Source organism: Gekko japonicus, unplaced genomic scaffold, assembly GCF_001447785.1.
Source record: "Gekko japonicus isolate JY-2015 unplaced genomic scaffold, Gekko_japonicus_V1.1 scaffold136, whole genome shotgun sequence".
Lineage (NCBI taxonomy): Eukaryota > Metazoa > Chordata > Lepidosauria > Squamata > Gekkonidae > Gekko > Gekko japonicus.
Genome location: NW_015177012.1, coordinates 498974 through 525448, shown reverse-complemented (window position 1 = coordinate 525448; position 26475 = coordinate 498974). Strand labels below are relative to the sequence as shown.

The window sequence follows — 26475 nt, the reverse complement described above, 5'->3', positions numbered from 1 at the left end:
GGCTTTGGCCTCTATGCCCGGTTGTTAGACCTCCAGAGGAACTGGTTGGCCACGGTGTGAGACAGGATGCTGGACTAGATGGACCACTGGTCTGATCCAGCAGGGCTCTTCTGAGGTTCTTATGAAGGCCTTGGCCTCTGTGCCCTGTCGTTGGCCCTCCAGAGGAACTGGTTGGCCACGGTGTGAGACAGGATCCTGGACTAGATGGCCCACTGGTCTGATCCAGCAGGGCTCTGCTGAGGTTCTAATGATCTCTTGACGTCTTCCTTATCTACGTGACAGCCATCTTTCCTACATCCAGGTTGTAGCTGCATATATTATGTGACTTTCACTTTGACCAGGTTCACTTCTGCTCTACAAATTCTAACTTCCAATGATGTCATCAGCAAAAAAAAAAGCTATTTCAGAGAGGCCACCTGTCAAAAATCTGTTGAATGAAATCAAAGTCACTCCCCCCCCCCCCCAAGGGCTTTGGCCAGCTTGAGATCCTTTCTAAACATTACACACCTTTTCTATTTAGTGATGCTTGGCCGGTGACAGCGGGTTTTTTTTTTTGTCTAAGCCCAATTAGAACACGGCTTTGTTTGGATGAAAACCGGGCCTCGTTCTCTTCCCCACCCCCCGCCTTGGGCTGAGCTGGCCATTTCAAAATGGGTCACGGCATAAAAGGACAACAGGAATGATGTCAGACAAGATGCCAGGGCAGCACTTAGTGGGAAAGATTGCTGTTGTGAAGGTTAGCGGGCGAACACAATGCGGAAGACACGGAAGTATCGACACTCCAGGGATCGATAATAAGGTCAAATCGCAGATACATTAATATCTGGGTTAAATACTGTTCCAAAATGAGATCTGAGATAACAAAAGACACCGGGGGGGGGGGGGCTCATTCTGAGATGGCTCATTTCAGGTTATCATGCAGGGGCAACTGCATCCCGAAAAATAGGCTGAACGAAACGACCGAGAGTTTCAGAACCTGATTGGGGATGGGGGAAAGGGATGTTCTGGGGCCATTGATTCTCTTTCTTCTTGGTGCTTGGGGGGGGGGGTCAACAGTGTGAGGACGTCTAGTGTCCTGGCCCCACTGCTGGACCTCCTGTGGGCCCCTGGTATTTTTGGCCACTGCGTGACACAGAGTGTTGGACTGGATGGGCCATTGGCCTGACCCAACACGGGCTTCTCTTATGTTCTTAATATGGAGCAGAGGTCCATCAGTGGCTATTAGCCACAAGGTATAGATAGGAACTCTCGGTCTGGGGCAAGGGATGTTCTGTCTTCTTGGTGCTTGGGGGGGGCAACAGTGGGGGGGCTTCTAGTGTCCTGGCCCCACTGCTGGACCTCCTGTGGGCACCTGGTATTTTTGGCCACTTTGTGACACAGAGTGTTGGACTGGATGGGCCATTGGCCTGACCCAACACGGGCTTCTCTTATGTTCTTAATATGGAGCAGAGGTCCATCAGTGGCTATTAGCCGCAAGGTCTAGATAGGAACTCTCGGTCTGGGGCAAGGGATGTTCTGTCTTCTTGGTGCTTGGGGGGGCAACAGTGGGGGGGCTTCTAGTGTCCTGGCCCCACTGCTGGACCTCCTGTGGGCCCCTGGTATTTTTGGCCACTGTGTGACACAGAGTGTTGGACTGGATGGGCCATTGGCCTGACCCAACACGGGCTTCTCTTATGTTCTTAATATGGAGCAAAGGTCCATCAGTGGCTATTAGCCGCAAGGTCTAGATAGGAACTCTTGGTCTGGGGCAAGGGATGCTCTGTCTTCTTGGTGCTTTGGGGGGGGCAACAGTGGGGGGGGCTTCTATTGTCCTGGCCCCACTGCTGGACCTCCTGATGGCACCTGGTATTTCTGACCACTGTGTGACAGAGTGTTGGACTGGATGGGCCATTGGCCTAATCCAACACTGGCTTCTCTTATGTTCTTATGATGTCTTTACGACTACTGAAGGCCGCATCTCCGTTATCTTTTGGAAGCTTTATGAAAATGCTACAACTGTTTCATGAAAATAAGAAGAACCCCACTAGACCAGACCATGATACTTTTTGTAAAGGGGATACAATTGTGGTTTTAATTGCCTGTGAAAATTTTAGGCTCTTCCTGCCCCACATATCCTCTGTGGTGAAGTGTTAAAAGTGCTGGATTAAATTAAATTATCTCATGGCATTGTGTGTAGCACAGCCAGGAGATCCGAGGATTGTCTGGCAGCCTCAAGTTCAAGCTCTTTTTTTGGCAAGCTAGACTTATTTTGGGGGCTGAGAGAACTGTGACTGACCCAAGGTCACCCAGCAGGCTTCAAGTGGAGTGGGGAATCGAACCTGGTTCTACAGATTAGAGTCCATCGCTCTTAACCACTACGCCACACTGGGAGACCCAGGTGTACTGTTAAGAGTGTCGGACTAGTATCTGGGAGACCCAGGTTCGAATCCCCACTCATGCTGTGGAAGCACACTGGGTGACCTTGGGACAGTCACGCACACTCAGCCTAACCAACCTCACAAAGTTGTTGTGAGGATAAGAGGGCGGAGAGGAGAATCTTGTAAGCCACTTTGCGGACACAACGGGGGAGAAAAATGGGATATACATGAACCAGTTTGGTGTAGTGGTTAAGTGCGCGGACTCTAATCTGGGAGGACCGGGTTTGATTCCCCACTCCTCCACTTGCAGCTGCTGGATGACCTTGGGCAAGCCATAGATCAGAGCTGTCCTTGAAAGAGGAGTTCCTGAAAGAGCTCTCACAGGGTGTTTGTTGTGGGGAGGGGAAAGGAAAGGAGTTTGTAAGCCGCTCTGAGACTCTGAGTGAAGGGCGGGGTAGAAATCCAATCTCCTCCTCGTCCTCTTCTTCACAACTAAACAAATACTTGGATGTTGTATTATTCATTGAATGTTACTACACTGTCTCTGTTTTCATTTTCTTCTACCCTGTTTATTGGATGTATGATCCTGTTTTCATTTCTCCGTTCTCAAGTTGCGTAATCCAGTTCTAGCATGCGGCTTACTGCGTGGATCCACAGTGTTTCATAATTTTGTAATCGGCCTCAGATCTCAATGAGGGAGGCAGAGGACAGATGAAGTAAAATAAATAAGTGGTCCAGCTACCAACAGCAGCCAATCAGATATTTCCAGGGAGCCCACAGACGGATCAGGACGGCAACAGCATTCCCTGGGCTACCAACACCGAGGTATACTGCCACTAACTGTGCAGGTTCCATTCTCCGCTTTCAAGAGCACAAGAAGAGCCCTACTGGATCAGTCCAAAGATTCATATAGATCCTCCCAGAAGGCCTACCAGGACAACAGGGAGGCCAAAGACTCCTTTTTGGGGTGATTCCGTAGCATCAAGCAGAGCTGGTGTCAGTATTACCTCTAGTGGGGGCAGCTTCCTGGACCCAGGGGTTCTGGCAGGCTCCACTGCAGTGTTTCCTCTAAGCTGAGTCAATGTGAGCTAGCTCACAGTTTTTTAGCCTCCAGGTCACACATTTTGGTCTTCGCTCGGGAAGGAGGGCTCCAGAGCAAACTAAGTTACGCAGAAGCCAAATGGCTCGCTCACAACTTTAATGCCAGGAGCTCACAAAGTAGAATTCTTGCTCACGAGACTCCACAGCTTAGAGGGGGCATTGGCCCACTGCTGTCGATCTCCTCCACACTTATTTGCCAGTGTCCCACCATCGCTCCCGCTGCACAGAGCCACCCGGAAAAGGCAGTGGTGAACATAGGCAACTGGAGAGCACACATGCGGGCAGAAGAAAGACATACAGACAGGCATGAGGCATGTGAGTGGAGGTAAGGGAAGGAAGGCAGATGTGGGGTAGGGGAAGGGGTCCCTGGGCAGCATGAAAACCTGGAACCGGCCCAGGCGTCAAGCATTCATATTCATTCTTGGCCAACGGACTCACAGACGTGCCAGAGAAACGACAAATGCCGCTTTAAAGACCACAAAGACCATGACGCCGTGCAACTGCAAGTGATGAGGAACACGCATCGATACACGACTCACGGCAATTCCCAACTATACAGGCCTTGCGGAACCTGCCCTTGGGGTGTGTGTGGTTTTTTTTAACTTTGAGTCATTAAGGCGAGCGGAACAGGACCAGAGGCTTTTGGCTATAAGAGTGGAACTCTTGTTTCCGTTACTATCGCAAGGCAATGCCGAAGACAGATCTTCAGGGCACAGAGGCAAGTTAAATTATTTCAGACAAACCCCTCCGGGTCCCCTCGGTGTCAAAGCCACTACGAACACCCCCTGACAACTGCTGGAGCAAGACAATGAGACGAGACGGGGAGGAGTGCTGGAAACAAGGGAAAAGATTTATCGCCTGTCAATGGGACTTCACAGCCGCAGTTCCCCTGTGGCCCCGCCATTCTGTCTCTTTTGTGTGCACAAAAACAGTGGGAGTGATGGATGGGAAGGGAATAATACCCCAGACACACTTGAGAGAGCTCCAAAGCTCAGGCGCATGTAAATAGCCACACAGAAACTTTGAGGTTTTTTTACAACATCTCCCTGTGTGGGAACTCACTTCCCACACGGGGAATGTAACATTTTGATCAGTCTAACTAGAACGTGAGTCAAAGAGCGGCAACATTGGGATAGGGGTATTTAATTAGTCACACACCGCTTTTCTCCCCAAAGAAATGTTGTTCTGTCTTCTTCCACTCTATCCTCACAACAACCATCCTGTGAGGTAGGTTAGGTTGGGGGTGGCGATCGTACCCCTATCTTTCATAAGGACATCAGAAGAGACCTTCTGGATCAGAACAGTGTGGTCCATCTAGTCCAGCATCCTGCCTCACACAATGCCCAACAGATTCCTCTGGAGGGCCAAAAACAGGGCATAGAGGCCGAGGCCTTCCCCTGATCAGAACCTCAGAAGAGCCCTGCTGGATCAGACCAGTGAGGGTCCATCTAGTCCAGCATCCCGTCTCACACAGTGGTCAACCAGTTCCTCTGGAGGGCCAAAAACAGGGCACAGAGGCCGAGGCCTTCCCCTGATAAGAACCTCAGAAGAGCCCTGCTGGATCAGACCAGTGAGGGCCCATCCAGTCCAGCATCCTGTCTCACACAGGGGCCAACCAGTTCCTCTGGAAGGCCAAGAACAGGGCAGAGAGGCCGAGGCCTTCCCCTGATAAGGACATCAGAAGAGCCCTGCTGGGTCAGACCAGTGGGGGTCCATCTAGTCTAGCATCCCGTCTCTCACGGAGGCCAACCAGTTCCTCTGGAGGGCCAAAAACAGGGCACAGAGGCCGAGGCCTTCCCCTGATAAGAATCTCAGAAGAACCCTGCTGGATCAGACCAGTGAAGGTCCCTCTAGTCCAGCATCCTGCCTCATACAGTGGCCAACCAGTTCCTCTGGAGGGCCAATAACAGGGCAGAAAGGCTGAGGCCTTCCCCTGATCAGAACCTCAGAAGAGACCTGCTGGATCAGACCAGTGAGGGTCCATCTAGTCCAGCATCCTGTCTCACATGGGGCCAACCAGTTCCTCTGGAGGGCCAACAACATAGCATAGATGCTGAGGCCTTCCCCTGATAAGAACCTCAGAAGAGCCCTGCTGGGTCAGACCAGTGAGGGTCCATCTAGTCCAGCATCCTGTCTCACACAGTGGCCACCCAGTTCCTCTGGAGGGCCAACAACAGGGCAGAGAGGCCGAGGCCTTCCCCTGAGGTTGCCTCCTGGCTCTGGGATTCAGAGGCTTAGTGGAGGTCCCCCTCAGCCACCACGGCTAGTAACCATTGATAGATTTATCCTCCATTAATCTATCTAATCCCCTTTTAAAGCTGTTTATTCCTGTGCCCATCTACATCCCCTGTCAGGGAGGTGAGGCTCAGACTCTGTGATTGGCCCAAGGTCACACAAGCTTCCATGGCAGAGTGAGGATTTGAACTGGGGTTTACCAGATTGTAGTTCGATACACTAATCACCATGGGGGTACCTATGTGTTTCCTATATGCTGCTTTATGCTTGGAGTGCGGTCAGAATTTGCTGGCTACTAAGGCATGGATCCACATGATTAAATTTTGGTTACGACTCCATTTCAACTCTGACCCCCTCAGTTGTATGTACCAACTACTTTCTGACTCTGTTAATTCCAGATGGCTATCGAAGCCAGAATAAGTTCCCTGAATTTGTCCCTAGAATCCTTATTTATGCTTTCTAAGTCTGAGGCCTTTTTAAAAATAAAATCTAGTTTATTGGGATCAGAGCTACAAACTCTTTATAGCCTGGCTGACAGAACCTGTTCTCCCCTAAATCAGGGGATTATTCCTAATGCAAATCTTCCAGCAGGATTCCTCTATCAACTCACAGCTCCAAATTTGCGTAGAGCCATATCCTTGGCTAGATTTAATGTTCTTCCTTCAGATATCTTATCTGGCAGATTCCAAGGGATTCCCTATCCTAGCAGGGGCTGTCCTTGTATGAAGGGCTGTGTTGAAACTGTCACCCGTGTCCTCCTCCTACAGTGCCCTCTCGATTTGGCGTCCCGTCGGGATCTTCTATATCCCATATTAGGCCAATTTTTAGAGATCCCTGATGATTTTAAACTCCTTTTCTTGCTCGATAATCCAGATACAGAAATAACTGAAATAGTAGCAAAGTTTCTCTGCAGTGCCATGGTTCTACGGCCTGATAAGTGATATTATGAATTAGGTTTTATTATGATGTTACTCTCTGATGTTACTCTGCAATTTTAATTTTACTCTGCATGATTTTGTCTTTAGATTACTGTATCTTTATTTATATACCAATAAAAGGCTTTGGATTTGGAATCACCATACGACATACCGTGTTTTTGTAATTAGCAATGAAAAAGAAACTGTCCACATCTTTAAACTTCACAGTAAGGCGTATCTTTTGCTTCCAAAACTGTAAGTTATCTTCACGGATGAATGGACTTTCCATTCCATCCGTTTATCGGTCTGGAAGTTTTTACCCGCATGGCATTTCACTCGCCTGTGATTCCGGTTCAGCGAGGGCAGTTTCTAAATTTAACTGCAGATTTGGAGCCCAGGTATTTTCCCACCGCTTTCAATGCCTCCGGTCTGTTTGTACGGTTCCTCTATCGGACCGGCTCGGATAAAAACACAACAGATAAACAACTGGCGCTGCAATGAGGTTGCTTCTTCGTGCCGTGCTTTTGCTGAAGTCCTGGGAAATGGTTAAACACCACACACACACACACACACACACACACACACACACACACACACAAAGTCTTAGTTCATATACACAATGACAGCAAGACTGCTATTTGGTAGTGTTTCTATCTATGTGCCCATGTGCCACTGGTAACAGAAAGCAAGAAGAAGAAGAAGAAAGAGGAGATGACTGAAATGCGATATGATCACCATCTTCAAGTTCTTGAAGGGCTGTCACACACACATGATGGTGCCGAGTTGTTTTCCGTTGCCCAGAAGGTCGGACCAGAACCAACAGGTGGAAATTAAATCGAAAGAGTTTTTGGCTAAACATTAGGAAGAACTTCCTTGAGCGGTTCCTCAGTGGAACAGGCTTCCTCGGGAGGTGGTGGACTCTCCTTCTTGGGAGGTTTTAAAGGAGAGGCGAGATGGCCACCAGACAGCAATGCTGATCCTGTGAACTTGGGCAGATCATGAGAGGGAAGGCAGGAAGGGTTGCCTCAGTGCTTAGTTCTCGTAGCCCTTTTCTTACATGCCCAGGGAAATGATGATCGCCACTTTGGGGCAAGGAAGCCATTTTTCTCCAGGCCAGTTTGGCTAGGGATCCCGGAGGTTTTTTGCTATCTTCTGAGCATGGAGCAGGGGGTCACTAGGTGTGTGTGTGAGGGAGGCATTTGTGAAATTCCTGCACTGTGCAGGGGGTTGGACTAGATGACCCTGGAGGTCCCTTCCAACACTATGGTTCTATGATTCTAAGTGAAGGAATCCAACGTGTAGCGAACTTTGCATGCACAATGATATCTACAAAAAACAAAAATGGGGGGAAAGACAAGTAGAAAATTCCTAATGCAACAGTTCCCCTTCAGAGATGAGACACAGCAATTTGGAAACCCCAAACCCTAGAAGAAATCCAGTTGGGGAGAAACTTGGAGGCAATGCAGTCAATTAACTCAGATCTTTCTCAGAAGCCCTGCTCTCTGTGTTCCTGCCTTCACAGGTAAGACAGGTGGTGACCACCCCAGACAGGGCCTTTTCAGTCATGGCACCTCACCTGCAGAATTCCCTCGCTCTTGAGTCTCATCTTCCGTACTGTGTTTCAGATAACAGGCAACACATTTCTTTTTTACCTGGGCTCAAGAAGAAGAAGAGGAGGAGGAGGAGGAGGAGAAGAAGAGGAGGAGGAAGAAGAGATTGGATTTATACCCCGCCCTTCACTTGGAGTCTCAGAGCGGCTTACAAACTCCTTTCCCTTCCCCTCCCCACAACAGACAGGTGAGGCAGGTGGGGCTGAGAGAGCTCTTTCCAGAACTGTCCTTGAGAGAACAGCGCTGACAGAACTAATGCTTGCCCAAGGTCACCCAGCAGCTGCAAGTGGAGGAGTGGGGAACCAAGCCCGTTCTCCCAGATTAGAGTCCGCGCACTTAACCACTACACTACACCCAAGTAAGAGATTCCAATCTTTTGACATTCTTTCTTACTGTCTGTTGCTTTCCGTTGCCCCAGAAAGTCCGACCAGAACCACTGGACTGAAATTAAATCAAAAGAGTTTTCGGGGAAACATTAGGAAGTGCTTCCTGACTGTTAGAGCGGCTCCTCAGTGGAGCAGGCTTACTCGGGAGGTGGTGAGCTCTCCTTCTTTGGAGGTTTTCAAGCAGAGGCTAGATGGCCATGTGGCAGCAATGCCGACTCTGACTCACTTAAGTAGCTCGTGAGTGGAAGGGCAGGAAGGGGAAATGCCAGAGTAATGCCAATTGCCCCTTTGGGAAGGAATTTTCTTCCAGGTCAGATTGGTCAGGGATCCTGGAGGTTTTTTTGCCTTCCTCTGGGCATACAACAGGGGTCACTGGGGGAGTGGCAGGGGGGAGGCGTTGTGAATTTCCTGCGCTGTGCAGGGGGTTGGACTAGATGACCCTTGAGGTCCCTTCCAGTTCTGTGTTTTTTATGTCTACATCTAGTTGAGGATTTGTTTTCCTTTGCTCATTTTTGACTGCTACATGTTTCCCTCTGGTTTTATGCTCTGGCTGGGATGTAATGGCTAGGTTTTCAAATAGCTTGTCCATTTTAATAAGAACATAAGAGAAGCCATGTTGGATCAGGCCAATGGCCCATCCAGTCCAGCACTCTGTGTGCGTCACACAGTGGTCAAAACCCAGGTGCCATCAGGTGGTCCACCACTGTGGTCAGAACTCCAGAACTCCCACTGTTGCCCCCCAAGCACCACGAATACAGAGCATCACAGCCCCAGACAGTGTTCAATCTATTTGTTGTTGTTCAGTCGCACAGTCGGGTCCGACTCTTCGCGACCCCATGGACCAGATCACGCCAGGCCTTCTGGTCTTCTGCCGTCCTCTGAAGTTGGCTCAATTTCATGTTCGTTGCATCTATGACACTGTCTGACCATCTCATCCTTTGCCGTCCCCGTCTTCTTTGACCTTCGATTGAAAAGATTGAAGGTTCAATCTATACCTTGTGTCTAATAGCCACTGATAGACCTTTGCTCCACATGTTTATCCAAGCCCCTCTTGAAGCTCTCTATGCTTGTAGCCGCCACCACTTCCTGCAGCTGTGGATTCCACATGTTAATGACTCCTTGGGTGAAGAAGGACTTCCTTTTATCTGTTCTAAGCTGACCGCTCATCCATTTCCTTGAGGGCCCACGAGTTCTTGTTTTGTGAGAAAGGGGGGAAAGTACTTCTTTCTCTAACTTCTCTACCCCATGGATAATTTTCTTTATGCTGCTTTATTTTATCATCCTCGACTTTGTACGCTGCCTCCAGCAGGTTCTCTGGAGAGGCGTTGTTGGGATGTTCTAAACCAGGGGTGGCCAAACTGTGGCTCCAGAGCCGCATGCGGCTCTTTCACACATATTGTGTGGCTCCCGGCAGGGTGGCTGGGGAAGGGAAGGGGAGGGCGTGCCTCCCCGATCGGTCGTCCCTTTCCCATCCAGTGTTCCCCTCCCTGGGTAGGCTTGAGGTGGGGCGGGGGGGGGGAGAGAGAAAGAATGCAACTTTAACTTTAAATTCTTTCTTCTCATCTTTCTTTCTCTCTCTTCCTCCCCTTCCTTCCTTCCTTCCTTCCTTCCTTCCTTCCTTCCTTCCTTCCTCTTTCCACCTCTCTCTCTCTCTCTCTCTCTCTTAGACAAATAATTATCCTTAGCAAACAAATATCATTGGACAAATAAGTATAATTATCAATATCTGTTTTTACCCCTTTTGTTTTTATTTTTGGCACTCTCATTTAATGTTAATAAAAAGCAAATTTGTACATTTCCCAATAAAAACATCTGTGTGATATTTGTTCATGTCCCGTGGCTCTCAAACATCTGACGTTTATTCTATGTGGCTCTTACGTTAAGTAACTTTGGCCACCCCTGTTCTAAAGAAAGAAGAGCCACATCTCTTTTTGAAACCAGCACTTTATTCTGACAGGAATTTTTTTTAATCGCCACTGGTTTTTGAACTCCACTTTTCTTCAGGGTTCATCTTACCACAGACGACATACAAAACCAATCCACTCCCCAAAGGATCAAAACAAAGAACGTTCCCACTCAGTACTGTTCTCTATACAGTCGCAAAAGAGGTCGAGGCCTCCCAATCTGTCCAACTCCTGAGTTTGCTGCATCGTGAAGAGCGGAAGAGGCCCTCCCCCCCCCCCCCCCCCACCCCACCCAATGAGTTTTTAAAAATGTTGTGCTTAAGGCTAGGAAACCCGATAGGGGCTCCGGGTCCCTTTCATGAGGTCATACGGGACATGTTCTCAGGCAGCAAACGGAAACAGCCTTGACTTTCCAATGTCATGGTGACGGCAGTAAAATCAGCCCTGGCGAAACAGGCCTTAGGCCTCTCGCCGGGCCTGTATTATGACAGAATCACAAAACTCTGCTTGAAGAAGAAGAAGAAGAAGAGATTGGATTTATACCCCGCCCTTCACTACCCAAAGGAGTCTCAGAGCGGCTTACAAACTCCTTCCCCTTCCCCTCCCCACCACAGACACCCTGTGAGGGAGGCCGGGCTGAGAGAGCTCTGACAGAAACGGCTCATTTTTCAAGAACAGCTCTGACAGAACTACGGCTTGCCCAAGGCCATCTAGCAGGTGCAAGTGGAGGAGTGGGGAATCAAACCCAGTTCTCCGAGATTAGAGTCCCCGCACTTTACCACTACACCAAACTGGCTCTGTGTTAGGCAGTGGAGGAAAGGTTACACTGGGGAGTGTTCGAGCCACTGGTGGGCATTTGTTTGTATGTCCCTATGTCCATGTGCACCAACTACAGTCATCAGGCAGCCATCTGTTGGCTATGCCACCATTTAGGGCAGCGCCTTTGGCACTGACCGGACACCGGATCTTTTCCGTCATGGCTCCGGCTCTGTGGAGGAGGCGAGAGGGATGACTACACCGAGAAAATCAAAGAGAAGCTTCTAGTTGAAGTGTGCAAGGCAGACTTATTTACGGTGACAGGAACCAAAGAAGATGACAAACAGGTTGAAATCAAAACTCACTTTGACAACTGGAAGGAAAAGCACTTGACCGGTCAGTATCTGAAAGACGTAGAGAACAAAGTTGATAGCGAAAGCGCTGGGAAGTGTCTCCAAAATGGGCACTTGAAGAAAGTAGCGGAAGGACTCATTCCAGCTGCACAGTATGAAAGTCAAGAATCAGAAGAGCACTGATGACGGGAAATGTTATTTTGCAAGGCAAAGGATGAAAACAGTCAACTACATGGCCAGTGCCTGAAGCAAAACTGCTCAAATTGAGTATAAAGTACGTCACGACCGAGCTGCAGCTGTGGAGCATTGGAATCTTCGCAAGAAGTATGGCTTACCGTCAGACAGGAATTCATGGGATCGCAAAGCAGACAAGAACATGGAGAATGAGGAAACAAAGATTCGTTGGGACTTTTGATTACAAACAGGTGAAACACCTGGAGCATAACACCCCTGATACTGCAATTGTAGACAAAAATGAGAAATAGGGTTTGGATCACTGACACTGCAATCCAGGAGACAGCAGGCAAGAAAAGAAAGAACAGGAGAAGACCACAAATATCAAGACCTCCAAATAGAGTTAGAGTGACTCTGGGAGAAGAAGGTTACTGTTGTACCAGTTATCACTGGAGGTTTTTGGAGCAGTGCCTAGAAGTCTAAAGAAACATCTGGACATTCTAGGTATTGAACAAATAACATCAGCTCAGCTCCAGAAGATGCTTGGAACATCAGGAACCCCGCGGAGATACATCTGCAATTCCCAAGAACTTGGCTAGGTTTCAAATTGCAGAACACCATCTACCAGTCAAATATCTGACTGTGACAATACATCATTATCATCATCAAAACACAGAGACATGCGCGTTGAACCATGCTGTGTTATTCTATGACTCAGATTCTTGGGGCGAGGGGGAAAGTAATATTTGCAGACCTGTAATGCCCGATCGGAAGCATCTTACTGTGTACAGGCCACATGGACCCTCTCTTCTCTGACAAAGATATAGGTCGGCAAGACTGTGGCAAATGTCGGCTGGGGAAGATGTCCCACCGTGAGGCATACCAGCACGGCAGTTGACTTACCAGCACAGCTGGGAACACCCCGATGCAAACACGGGCATTCTGGAAAGAACTCTGTCCCGGTCACACTAAAAGTGGAGCCACTACTGTCTTTAGCCAGTTTGGTGTATTGGTTAAGTGCGCGGACTCTAATCCGGGAGAACCGGGTTTGATTCCCCACTCCTCCACTTGCACCTGGCTGGATGACCTTGGGCAAGCCATGGTTCTGATAAGAGCTGTCCTTGAAAAAGAGCAGTTTCTGTCAAGAGCTCTCTCAGCCCCACCTACCTCACAGGGTGTCTGTGGTGGGGAGGGGAAGGGAAAGGAGATTGTAAGCCGCTCTGAGACACCTTTGGGTAGTGAAGAGCGGGGTATAAAGCCAATCTCCTCCTCCTCCTCTTCTTCTTCTTCTTCTTCTTCTTGAGTCTAATGGAGGCAAGGGGCGGCTGGGAGACCTGGGAAAGGGCATTACGGTTCCACCCCACTTCACCGATTTCTGCTATTCTGCACCAGCCCCAAAAGCACCCCAGGAGGGAGGAACGGGGCTGGAGAGCTCTCTGGTGGAGGAGTGCAAGGAGAAGCAGACCTCAGGGAACCTGTCAGACTCCTGCAGCGATCAGTTCCCAACCGCTTTCATTCAAAGCAGTAAAGTTTATTGAGACACTGAGAGTATGCAGATATCATGGCACTTCCAGTGTTAGAACTGGCCTAATGCATGCAAAGCAAGCAGATATACATTATTCGAGAGGGTCCCCCGGTGGCTCAGGTCCAATTGGAGGCCCAGGCAGAAACCCGCCAAAGTAACTGGCAGCCAGAACAGCCAGAGGCCTAGCTGACAGAACCACTCGGATTCGAATACAAAGTATTTGCTGTTGGTATTCTTTGATTCCCCTCCAACCAAGTAACCATTTTCTCCGTGGACTAAAATTATGGAGAAGAATGGTCCCAAAAATGCAGCAACCCTCCTCCCTGCATCCTCAGAAACAACAAAAAACCCTGTGAAAACTGGATCCGCTATTAAAAAAGGCAATTATTTCTCTGGCTTACAGTGGGCACGAATCAGACAACGGAAGAAGCAAGTCTTTTTTAGCTGCTCACCACCAAGAACAAAGAAGAGTTGTATTCCCAGGAACAGATCAATGAACTCTGATTCGCGGACAATACCGCAAACTCACTCAGTCCTGTTTGATTAAAAACGTTCATCTTCTAAGTCAGTTATCCTGCAACCAATGCTCCCTCTAAGCTGTGGAGTCTTGTGAGCAAAAATTCAACTTTGTGAGCTACTGGCATTAAAGTCGTGAGCGAGCAATTTGGCTGCTGTGTAAATTAGTTTGCTCTGGAGCCACATCCTTCCTGAGCCAAGACAAAAATGTGTGAGCTGGAGGCTAAAAAGCCGTGAGCTAGTTCACACTAACTCAGCTTAGAGGGAACACTGCCTGCAACCATTGCCTGAGAGTAACCCTAAATGAATGCAGCAAGCGTGCGAAACGCTAACGCGAACTCTTTCTGAAAAACCCACCTAAAAGCAAGAGTGGATTTATGACAGTGCAAATATGACTAACATGTCTACTAGCCAGAATGGCGTGCAGGGGTCATTTTCTGCAGGAGCGCACAGGAGCGGAGCACCGGCAGTAAAGAGCCCAGGGGGTGGGCACATGCAACAAGCCCCACCCCCTGCTCCCAGGAGCCCTCAGTCAGAGCAAGAAGCAGCCAGGTACATTGCAGAGCTCCCCTCCCCCCCCGGCCCAAAACAGTCCAGTGGCGCCTTAAAGACTAAGTTTTATTCCGGTACAAGCTCTCCCTCCTCTGCGAGGACTGATCTGCACGTCCCCCCCCCAATAGCTAGCAATCCAAAACAGTCCAGTGGAACCTGAGAGGTGGGTGTTGCCTTCTGACACACGTCCGGTGATGTCAAGGGGTGTGGCATATGCAAATACATTATGCTTATGAGTTATGCTAATGAGCTCCTGCACCTCTTTTTCTGCGAAATGACCCCTGGGCGTAGGGGGGGGGGGATCCCAGTGTGGTGGCCACGAACACCGTGGTGCCCACAAACACTTTCCCCAGCACCTGCCAAACGCTTTTAGAAAGTGGGCCAGATCAGGCGGAGCTTTCGCCCAGCGAGCCTCCTGACTGGCCACTGTAGATTTGATTGGCTTTTTAAAAACATCACTGTATTTATTTATATGTATATATTCAATTCACGAAACCGCCAATTCCCTACAACGTAAGGCTCTAGGGGCGAAGTACGACCATTAAGAGCAAAATTAAGAGCCGAAACCGGAAATCGGCTACATTACCTCAGACGGCGTCAACCTTTCCTTTGTTACCCTACTTTGGGCTGTGTTGCTGTTTCATGGGCAGGTGAGGAGAAGGCCGAAGCGAAGATGGGGAAAAGGAAAAAGAGAGAGGAGGAGGGTGCTGGCTATGATGGAACCGGTGCTGTCCTCAGCCAAAAGCCTGATGGAATGTCTCTGCCTTACAGGCCCTGCGGGATTGCATTAAGTCCCACAGGGCCCTCGTGGTATTTGGCAGGGAGTTCCACCAGGTTGGAGCCAGGGCCGAAAAAGCCCTAGCTCTGGTTGAGGACAGCTGGATATCTTTAGGGCCAGGGACCACCAGTAGATTATTCTCAGCAGACTGTAATGCTCTCCCGGAGACATACCAAAAACACAAGGATATTCATTGTGTGACTGAAGCTGCGGCAGCCATTTTGTGCCACCTCCTGCGGCAGCCATTTTGTGCCACCTCCTGTGGCAGCCATTTTGTGCCACCTCCTGCGGCAGCCATTTTGTGCCACCTCCTGCGGCAGCCATTTTGTGGCTGTGCCCACCACGATGTGTCAGAATTCCAATGGTGCCCCCAGGCTCCAAAAAAGGCTGGGGACCCCTGTTGTAGGGGTCAGACCGTCAGACTAGCATCTGGAGGACACAGGTTGAGATCCCCACTTTCCCACAAAACCTTGGACCACTCACAAAGTCTGAGGCTAACCTATCTCGCGGGGCGGTTCCTGAGCGGATCAGTGCTGTCGGCCACTTTGGGGAATAAATGAAGTGAATAATTTTTTTAAAAAAATTATGAATTCAAGCAATCCTCCCCGGACCAAAACCTGGCTAACGTCTTGTGGTGGCCTTAGGTAATACTGGAGACCCCCGAGGAGCCGGCCAGGGAGTCCCAAAGAGACAATATGGATGGCGTCATTGCCAGAACTCACATGAGAGCCCATCCCAAGTAGATGGCAGTGCTGCCGCAGTACATCGGGTTGTCCAGTACGCTGAACGGGAAGCAGGTCACCTTGGCCTTCATGAGGATCCCAAAGTAATCGCCTGGAAATAATGCACATGCGAGGGTTAAAGGCCAAGGATGCATGGAAACACCACAGAGACGCTACCCAGCATCTACAAGGAAAAGGAGAAAGAGGAGGAGGATGAAGAAGAAGAGGAAGAGGAGGAAGAGGAGTTGGATTTATATCTCGCCCTTCACTCGGCATCTCAGAGCGGCTTACAGTCTCCTTCCCTTCCTCTCCCCACAAAAGACACCCCGTGAGGTCGGTGAGGCCGAGAGAGCTCTGAGAGAACTGCCCTTGAGAGAACAGCTCTGAGAGAACTTATGACTGACCCAAGGTCACCCAGCTGGCTGCATGTGGAGGAGTGGGGAATCAAACCCGGCTCTCCCAGATTAGAGTCCGCGCTCCTAGCCACTACACCAAAGAGGGAATCCCAAGCATACCAACTGATAAGCCAAGACTGCCCCCCAATCTCCTGGAACTTCCCATCCTGGAGTTGTCAACCCTGGAATTCACAGCACTTTGTCTTCCAACAACCCCGTAAGGTGGGCCTCTATTGGTATCCCCCTATTGATGGGGCAGATGTTGGCCACGCACCAGCTGCAACGTTCACAGCACCTTTGAGAATGAGACAGGGCCCACATTGTGAACATTTAGGCCAAGGGCTTTTGGATCCAATGGCTGTAAACCCAAACACGGTCCGGTACAGAAACAGACATGGCTCGTTTAAAAAGGAAACAATCTTTAAGGTGTACTGGAGGAACAGGTGGGGTTTGTGAATAACCAAAACGTGAAGGGAACAGCTCACTTGCTGTGTTTTGCATTTTTCCTCTGCGCGATGCCATCCATGGCTTTCTTTACCCCAGCCTTCAGTTCCCTCCAAATGCACTCTCCACCCAAACCGCTGCCTGGTTCGCTTAAAGAACAGAATGTTCTTTGGCCCTGAGGAGGAACAGATGCTCCGAATCAATCAGGTGCGCATCAGTGCAAGAGCTGCGGACCTCAATAAGAAAGTAGTTCTACAGCCTTTTCGATAAGGTGGCATGTGCCCAAAAGTTGGGCTTGTGTAGACAATGCAGGGTCGTTGTCGTTTTACAAATTATCTTCTTTAGAAAATTCTACCCCCATCAGCTCCCGAAGAAACAAGTGAGAAAGGAAAACAACTTGACGCACGGTACGCAACAAGAAGGGCTGCAGTGGCTCAGTGGTTAAGACACCGAGCTGCAGACTGAAAGGTCGGTAGTTCAGCAGTTCGAGACCCGAGTGCCGCATGACAGAGTGAGCTCCCGTCTCTGGTCCCAGCTCCTGCCAACCTAGCAGTTCAAAAGCAAGAAATTGCAAGTAGATAAATAGGTACCATGCGCCTCGGAGTCTAGTCATGCTGGCCACATGACCATGGAAACGTCTTCGGACAGTGCTGGTTCTTTGGCTTGGAAACGGAGATGAGCACCACACCCTAGAGTCCGATTCGACTAGCTTTCGAGCAAGGGAAACCTTTACTATGCAACAAGAAGCCGTACTAAAATCAACATCCAACTCTGCTCAGGAAAAGCGAGCTTTAAAGGCCAGAAGGAATGTGTGTGTGTGGGAGGGGAATCCCAAATCCAACCAGGAAGAAAATTCGAATCAGGTACTGCAAACGCCTAACAAAAAAGGGTAGTTTAAGCTAACCAAGATGGGGCTGATTGAATTTCTCTTGGGTGGGAGTTCCAAAGTCTAGGAGAAGGCACCGTCCTGTGTATTCTTTGGCCATGTTCCGCAGGGCAGAGGAACACAGACAAGAAGGTAGTAACCTACTTGGGGGAAAGGTTACTGGTCAATCATGTGTTTATTTCATTTCCCTAGGAATTAAGCCTACTATTTACTCACCTGAGACAGAAAATTACTAGCCCCAAGGAAGGAAGAGCCTCCACATAGTGTCACTCTAGGAATTTCCTCGTGCCCCTATGACAAAGACCACAGAGATGACATGAGGCAGCCCAGAGTGTCATTTGGAAGAGACACCACATTCTCCCGAAACTCTGCTCTCTACCAGGCACTGTCCCCCAAATCTCCCAACCCCACCAATACTTGGATAGAGATTGTTTTCCTTCTGGGCCCTTGGGCCAGGGAGAACAATAGTTACTCTCCCCTTCCTTTAAGCCATGAATGCTTAACCACAAAATGTAGAGATCTTTCACTTCCAGAAAACGAGTGGGTGCTTGCCATTTGTTTCCACTGCAAAAAGCCACACTGGAGATGAGCTATAAATGCCTCCTATCTCTGGGGGACCCGCATCTCAAGTTAATGCCTTGTCCACTCCAGCCCCTGGAGTTCAACAGGAGCCAATGAGAACTCAAGTCACATATCCCCACTAGGGCTGCCAAATTGGACCGGGGGGCGGGGAAACCCCCACTTTGGAGGCCCGATTTCCGCCGCGGTGGAATCGGGCCCCGGGGGAAACCCCACCCCCGCGTGCACGTCACAGGGAAGTTACGTCATGACGCTGGGCACGTTGGGGCGGGGCCACAGCCATTTGAGGGGAAAACTCTATGTTTTCCCCTCAAATGGCTGTGGCCCCACCCCAGCGTGCCCGGCGTCATGACGTCACTTCCCTGTGATGTGCATGCAGCGCGCGCAGGAGCCGGGCTGGAGTCCCCTGCCACAAGGGTAAGTGCCATTTGGCAACCCTAATCCCCACCCCTTCATCTGCATAACCCCGCCCTGGGTTCCATTTCTCTGTCATGTTCCACCGGGAACAGGCTTTTATCTACACTGACTGCTACCGACACTCCCCATTTGTAGAGAGCGAAATTCTCCGGCTCCAAAGAAATTACAATCCGAGTTGCTTAAATCCGCACAACCTTTATTATTACTTTGGCCTCGAGTACAATGGGTATTTGGCATTCACTCTGGGCCAAACCGAACATTTGACCCATTTCGTTAAGACCAGCTTGGCCTTTCGCAAGGGAGCGTGGGTCCTCTGTTTCATTTCCCTTGCGAAGCTTGTGAGATCCAAGAAGCTGGCTAACGACCAGCGTGTGACCTCAGGAATTCCAATGGATTGTTCTCTCTTCTGCACGCCCCCCCCCATTTTTCAGAACTGATTTCTCAAACAGGATTTCTTCATGGTAAACCTCCCACTCTTCCCTGGCAATGGGCATGACTGTGCAGATAACCCATTGCCAGCGAGACCTGGGTGCCGGATGATTCACACACAATACCTCAGCGAGGCGGCCTAATCCATCACTAGGAAAATTGCTGAGCAGGTGACAACATGCTGGTGAGAACCATGCGAGTGGCTGACGTGTTTATGTATTTATTTACCCTCGTCGCCAGTTCTATTGTCGCCAAGGGTTAAGGCAGAGTAACGACATTTCAGGGAAAAAACCCACAATGCCAAGCTGTGTTACAATGGACATTGGCAGCTCCAAGGTACTAAATTAGAGTCCTGGTAGGGGCTGGTGGCAAATGGCAAACTGAGACAAGATGGAAGCACGGTCGGCTAGAGACATAGCTGATCTTGTGCAGAACTGCGCCATCATACCTGTGGGACCGCCTTTTCCCATATGACCCCTGGAGGAGAGCTCTATGCTCTTCTGACCAGCACCTCCTGATGGTCCCTGGCCCGAGGGACGTCCACTTAGCTCCCACTTGAGATCAGGGCCCTGCAGGACTTACTACAGTTCGGCAAGGCCTGTAAAACACAACGGTTCCACCAGGCCTTTGGTTAAGGCGGTGGAAGTTCAACCGTTCTGGCCTCCCCTGTACATGGTCCCCTACCCAGTGCCCTTGCTGTTTTGGATATTATTTGGCAACTGGAGTTTCTTGGGGTGCCGGCTATTCCTTGCCTGACATGAGGCACGGGTTTTTGTTATCATCCGTTGTTGCCATTTATTGTTTTTACTGGTTGATGGTTTTATGTTGTCAGCCGCCCTGAGACCACTTGTGGGGTAGGGTGGGGCACAAATTAATTAAATAAATATAACAACAACAATAACAACAATAACTGTGTGACCGGTACTTCTGAGGGGGCAGTAGATTTAGCAAGGCTAGATGGGTCATTCCTATATCCTTCCTTTTTTCTGTTCTGCTGCCGTTTACCCAGAATGCTACTCTCAGGAGTTCCTCCATTCCAGCTAACTCCTTCCTCTTCCTGTTTCTTTTTCTGACTGCCATGAGGGCAAGACATGTCCCCTGCCAACTCTCCCCAACCCAGCCTAGACAGAGGGAATGCTTTCTCTTCCTTTCAAGATTTAAATAAAGGACTTCTATTTTTTTTCCCAAAAGTAACAAAACTCATATGGACTGTGAAGGAATGCATTTTCTTTCTTTGGAGGTCTGCAATGAGCAAAACCTTCACTCTGAGTTTTAAAAGTTTGTTTTCTCTCTCTCTCTGGGCAGAGAGCAGGCCAGAAAAGGGGGGGGGGGGAGGTCAGGTCAATTGCTTTCCAGACCTACCTCAGCTCGCCTTCATACAAATGATTGTTTTATAATTGTTATTGTATGTGTTTTAACCTTTTATGTAAGCCACCCTGAGCCTGTTTCAGAGGAGACGGTGGGGTATAAATAGAATAAATAAATAAATGCTAGGTCTAGACAAAGGGATGGTCAGGTTTCCTCCCCTCCAAGCAGGGAACAGAGATTTGGAGGAATTAAATACTAGAGAGACTTCAGGAAGGAAAATTCCAGAAACTTCAGGAAAAGCTTTGCTGGCCTGACCTTACCTGGTCAGTGGGTGGGGAAAAGAAAGGTGATAAAACTCAGAGGAGCAAGAAAGAAGCCCTCTTTTGTGCTGGGTCCATCAGAACAGGCAGAACTCTTAACTAAGGTCTGAAGGAGGCAGCCATTAACCATGTGCTGGCCTGAGGAGCTGAAGGAATAATAAATACTTCATAACTTTGGATGCTGATAGTGGTTCTCTGTGCCACACAGACCTACACCGTGTTGGACACGCTATTTTAAAAGGACCGCCAGGGAGAGGCAGGCAGTTGGCAAGTGGCTATTTCTCCAGGGGTGCACAAGGCAGTGAACGGTCCCCGTGGTGACCAGGCGCCAGGCAGTGGGAAACAGAGGCAAGGTCTCAGGTCTTAGAAGAGAAGCTGGGACTCCTGACCCTCCCTGTGGTTAATTCCTTACAAAGGTCAGGTGGTGGCAGCAGGCTACCTGAGAGAGAGAGAGAAAAGCCACTTCAGGGCTGCGATCACACACATACTAAATAATCCACTTTCCAACTGGATTTTACTGTGTGAACTGGCAAAGTCCAGTTGGAAAGTGCACTGAAAGTGGATTATGTAGAAAGTGGGTGGGGCCGGGTGGGGCTTTTGCCCAGCAAAGCTTCTGATTGACCAGTGGAGATTTGATTGGCTGCCCCTTTTCTCAATCTGATGTATCTTCGTTATCGTACTATGTTGCACTGTATCATCTTGTTTCAATCCGAAGCCATCTCTATCCTTTTGTTTGCCGCAAAATGAGCTATAACTTCACGCTGGAATGATAAAACACTACCGGACCTGTCGCTCTGGCACAAAAAGTTATGGGATGTTTATATCACGGCCAAAATCGCTGACGACTTATCGTGCCTCACCTCCTAAACGTCTTCATCTCACTTTGTGGCGATCTGGTTCCCCGTAATGGAATATCTGACAAAAGAAGCTGATGTTCCTGATGTAATTCATACTCTATGTCTGTGGTGATTTTGAAAGATCTTTCAGTACTTTTAATATCCGGATTAAAACAGAGAAAAGGAAAACAGGGCAAATATGGTTTTACAAGGTAAAGGTTTCCCTTGCTCGAAAGCCAGTCGAATCCGACTCTAGGGGGCGGTACTCATCTCCGTTTCCAAGCCGAAGAGCCAGCACTGTCCGGAGATGTTTCTGCGGCCATGTGGTCGGCATGACTAAATGCCGAGGCGCACGGAGCATCGTTACATTTCCACCGAAGCGGTACCTATTTATCTACTTGCAATTTCTTGCTTTCAAACCACTAGGTTGGCAGGAGCTGGGGCCAGAGACGTGAGCTCATTCTGTCATGCAGCACATGGGTCTCGAACTGCCGAACTACAGACCTTCCGGTCTGCAGCTCAGCATCTTAACCTCTGGGCCACCGTGGCCCCAACATATTGTTTAATTCCTGCTTATTGTATGTATCTAGCCTTTACGTCTTTTGGTTAATTTATTGATTATTGATGTATCTTTGTTATTGTACTATATTGCATTCTCTTTGTTATTGTGCTAGACTGCATTGTCTCATATTGTTATGCTTACTATGAGAAAATGCAATAAACTATTTTTTTTTAAAAAAAAAACACATTGTTTTGGCAGCAGCTGCTACCACAGCACGAGGATCTTCAGTGTGTAAACTAAGGTAAGCCGCAGCAACCATTTTGTGGCTGGCTCCGCCTCCTGCGGCAGTTCTTATGGTGGCCATTGTTTCCTGGCTGTGCCCACCACACCATGCCAGAATGCCAAGGGTGCTCGCAGGCTCAAAAACCATGGGGACCAGTGCTCCCTCTAAGCTGTGGAGTCTTGTGAGCAAAAGTCCTACTTTGTGAGCTACTGGCACTCAAGCTGTGAGCAAGCGATTTGGCTACGGCATGAATTAGTTTGCTCTGGGGCCCTCCTTCCTGAGCTAAGACAACAATGTGTGAGCCGGAGGCTAAAAAACTGTGAGCCAGCTCACACTAACTCGGCTTAGAGGGAATGCTGATTTTGGGGATTCCCTGCACTATATATTCGACCCTGGCCAGCTTTGGAAGAACTTGCACAAATGGGCCTGCTAAGAGAACTGAGTTACTCCAAGTTTTAAAGCCACTGCACCAGCGTCCAGGCCCAACTGAGGTTGTCCGGTTTGATTACCAAAGCTCTGAAAGGGTACTGGCAGGAGGCTACCTCAAGGATCGTCTCTTCCCAAACCCTCAAGTTACTTTCTGCATCCCTTTCCTGAGCATCGTCTCATTTTTAGCCTTCCCTCCCAGGAGATCCGTACACGGCTTTGCCCTCCTCCATTTTATCCTCGCCACAAACCTGCGAGGTCAACTGAGGCTAAGAAGGGGGACCGCCCCAAAATCGCCTGGTGAGCTTGGACGTCCAAAAGCAGATTTGAACCCAAGTCTTCCCCCTTCTGGACCGACATTCTAACTGCAAGGGCGAGATGGGTTCCATCCCGCCACTGCCCAAAAAATAATCTCTGGTCTTCAGTGGGGGAAAGTGGTCTGCCAGCCCCCACCCCAAGGACAAAGCCCGCTACACAAACCTGGTGAAACATGCAGCTAGGGGGGTCTCTTGCAGCATTTCAACAGCAACATACAAAACTCACATCAAACACAAAAGCATGAGTCATCACCCCGTCCCAGCCATCCCTAGGCAACAGCAAATAATTCTTCAAGCAGGGAAAACTTTTTTCCCCCACTGGGTCATTATCCCACTTAAGTTCTGATGGCAATTACCCAGGGGGAAAAGAAATCAAACCGGGGCTGATCATTCTTGGAAATTCAAATTGCTTTTTGGAGGGGAGGGGGTGTCGCTATGTGGGGCCGAGGAAATTGCAATCCTGACACTGGGAATGATGGTAATAAACTATTGCACTCGATTTCTTCCCGCGGCGCCTTTTAGACCCGCGATTGCAAAAAACACTTTGCTAATGTCAATTACGGCTTGTCACTTAACCTTGGAGAGAAGGTGTCGGCTTTTTGTTCTGCGGGAAAACAAAGGGCGGAACGGATTACATGAGTCTTTGCGAAGCCTTCCGGAATCAAAACTTCTTTGGGATCCACAACTCAACAGCGCCCCACCTCAGATCCAAGGAGAAGGATCATTGACATTCCCGTCTCTTATTTATTTGCTTAGAAGATTGGTCTTCTTCTTTTTTTTTTTAAATATATTTTCAGGGACTTGAATTTACAGCAGATAAATCAGCACTTTGACGCTCTGCCCCACATTAGCGTTAGGGTTGCTGCGACCTCCAGGTGGGGCCTGGAGATTTCCCAGAATTACAACTGATATTATAGCATTGGAAAAAGTGCAGAAAAGGACAACTAGGATGATAAAAGGGTTGGAACACTTTCCCAAAGAAAGGTTAAAGCGCCTGGGGCTCTTTGAGAAATTATGACTGAGGGGTGTCAAGATCAAGGTTTACACGATTATGCATGGGATAGAGCAGGTTGAGAAAGAGGTACTTTTCTCCCTTTCTCACAATACAAGAACTCGTGGGCACTCAATGAAGTTGCTGAGCAGTCAGGTTAGAACGGATAAAAGGAAGTCCTTCTTCACCCAAAGAGTGATTAACACATGGAATTCACTGCCACAGGAGGTGGCGGCGGCTACTAGCATGGACGGCTTCAAGAGGGAATTGGATAAACATATGAGGCAGAGGTCCATCAGTGGCTATTAGCCACGAGGTATAGATAGGAACTCTCGGCCTGGGGCAAGTGATGCTCTTTCTTCTTGGTGCTTGGGGTCAACAGTGGGAGGGCTTCTAGTGTCCTGGCCCCACTGGTGGACCTCCTGATGGCACCTGGTATTTTTGGCCACTGTGTGACAGAGTGTTGGACTGGATGAGCCACTGGCCTGATCCAATATTGGCTTCTCTCATGTTCTAACTGATCTCAAGAAGGGTTGTGGCTCAGCAATACAGCATCTGCCTGGCACGCAGGACATCCCAGGTTCAATCCCCATCATTTCCAAGTAAAAGGAACAGGTGGTAGGTGATGTGAAAGACCAAAGACCCTGGAGAGCTGCTGCCAGTCTGAGTAGACAATACTGAACTTGATGGACCAAGGGTCTAATGCAGTAGGAGAAGGGGGGGACTTAACCCAAACAACTGAATCAAGTACCTGAATAGTTAGTTACATACAGGGGTTATCTTGTAGAAAAAGAGGTGCAGGAGCTCATTAGCATAACTCATTAGCATAACTACTTTGCATATGCCACACCCCCTGACATCACCGGAAGTGTGTCGGAAGGCAACACCCACTACTCAGGCTCCACTGGACTGTTTTGGATTGCTAGCTATTGGGCGGGGGGGAGAACATGCAGATCTGCCCTCGCAGAGGAGGGAGAGCTTGTACCTGAATAAAACTTGGTCTTAAAGGTGCCACTGGACTGTTTTGGACCGGGGGGCCGGGGGGGAGGGGCTCTGCAGCTTACCTGGCTGCTTCCTGCTCTGAGGGCTGCTGGGAGCAGGGGGTGGGGCTTGTTGCATGTGTCCACCCCCTGGGCTCTTTACTGCCGGAGCTCTGCTCCTGTGCGCTCCTGCGGGAAATGATCTATCTATCTATCTATCTATCTATCTATCTATCTATCTATCTATCTATCTATCTATCTATCTATCATCTATCTATCTATCTATCTATCTATCTATCCATCCATCCATCCATCTAATCTAATCTAATCTAATCTAATCTAATCTAATTAGATTTATATGCTGCTCCATTCCCTGCCAAGCAGGGCTCAGGGCAGCTTACAACAACAGAAATACAATAAATTTGACATATTACAGTTGTAAAAATCCATGTTATTATAACTTAAAACCTAACACTTCTTTACTGCATCAGATGGCGCCCTAATATCCATCACGGGTGGAACAGCTGGGGGCAGCCAGCAGAAAAAAGAAGGCAAGAGAGAGGGGGAGAGAAGGGAGAAGGGAGGCCAGAAGGTCTCTCTAACCATCACTGTCCTCAGCCATATGTAGGGTTGTCAAGTCCCCACGGTGCTGGGACGTGCTGACGCCAGGCACGCCCTGTGCTTTGGGTGTGGGGTTCCCCCCGGGGCCCGATCTGCCAGCGGCGGGTAACGGGCCTCTAGGGCGGGGTTTTCCCCGCCCCCTGGGGGGACTTGGCAAACCTGGTGGAACATGTCGGTCTTACAGGCCCTGCAGAACTGAGAGGAGACCTGCAGGGCCCGAGTCTCCTTAGCGGTAGTTATTGTCACCTACGGTTTGACAACTCTGACTCGGGGTATTTCTGGAGATTTGGGAACGGTGCCTGGGAGAGGCAAAGTCTGGAGAGCAGACAGAGCTCAATAGAGATGGAATGTCATGCCCTGTGATGTCACATCCATGTCATGCCTTGTGATGTCACATCCAAGTCAACGGTCAGCTCCTCCAACTCCTCTCCTTCCTACGAGGTCACTTCCTCCCACGAAAACTCAGATTTTAAATTTCCTGCCTCACGATGCTTAACCTTAAAAAAACCCCAAAAACCTCTCTAAGTTATTAAGAGAGAGTCAGTTTGGTGTAGTGGTTAGCAGCATGGACTGTAATCTGGAAGCAGCTGCTGGTGTGACCTTGGGCCAGTCGCAAGTTCTGTCAGAACTGTTCTCTCAAGGGTAGTTCTCGAGAGAGCTCTCTCAGCCCCACCTACCTCACAGGGTGTATGCTGTGGGGAGGGGAAGGGACTGTAAACCGCTCTGAGACTCCAGGGTGGGGTACAAATCTTCTAATCTGGGAGAACCGGGTTTGATTCCCCACTCCTCCACTTGCACCTGCTGATGTGACCTTGGGTCAGTCACAAGCTCTGGCACAGCTGTCTTTGAAAAAGA

General features: G+C 49.2%; 1 protein-coding gene across 3 annotated transcripts in view; it reads right to left on the bottom strand.

Annotated features, from left to right (window-relative positions):
• The window catches only part of PEMT (phosphatidylethanolamine N-methyltransferase), a 109638-nt gene that overhangs the window by 12078 nt on the left and 71085 nt on the right, over positions 1 to 26475 (bottom strand). For 2 of the 3 annotated variants that reach the window (XM_015427643.1, XM_015427644.1), the window contains exon 5: positions 15887 to 15998. In XM_015427643.1, coding sequence (XP_015283129.1) covers positions 15887 to 15998 — 112 coding nt within the window. Of the gene's footprint in view, positions 1 to 15882; positions 15999 to 26475 lie in introns of those variants that run through there. The other variant, XM_015427645.1, reaches the window with a different exon arrangement.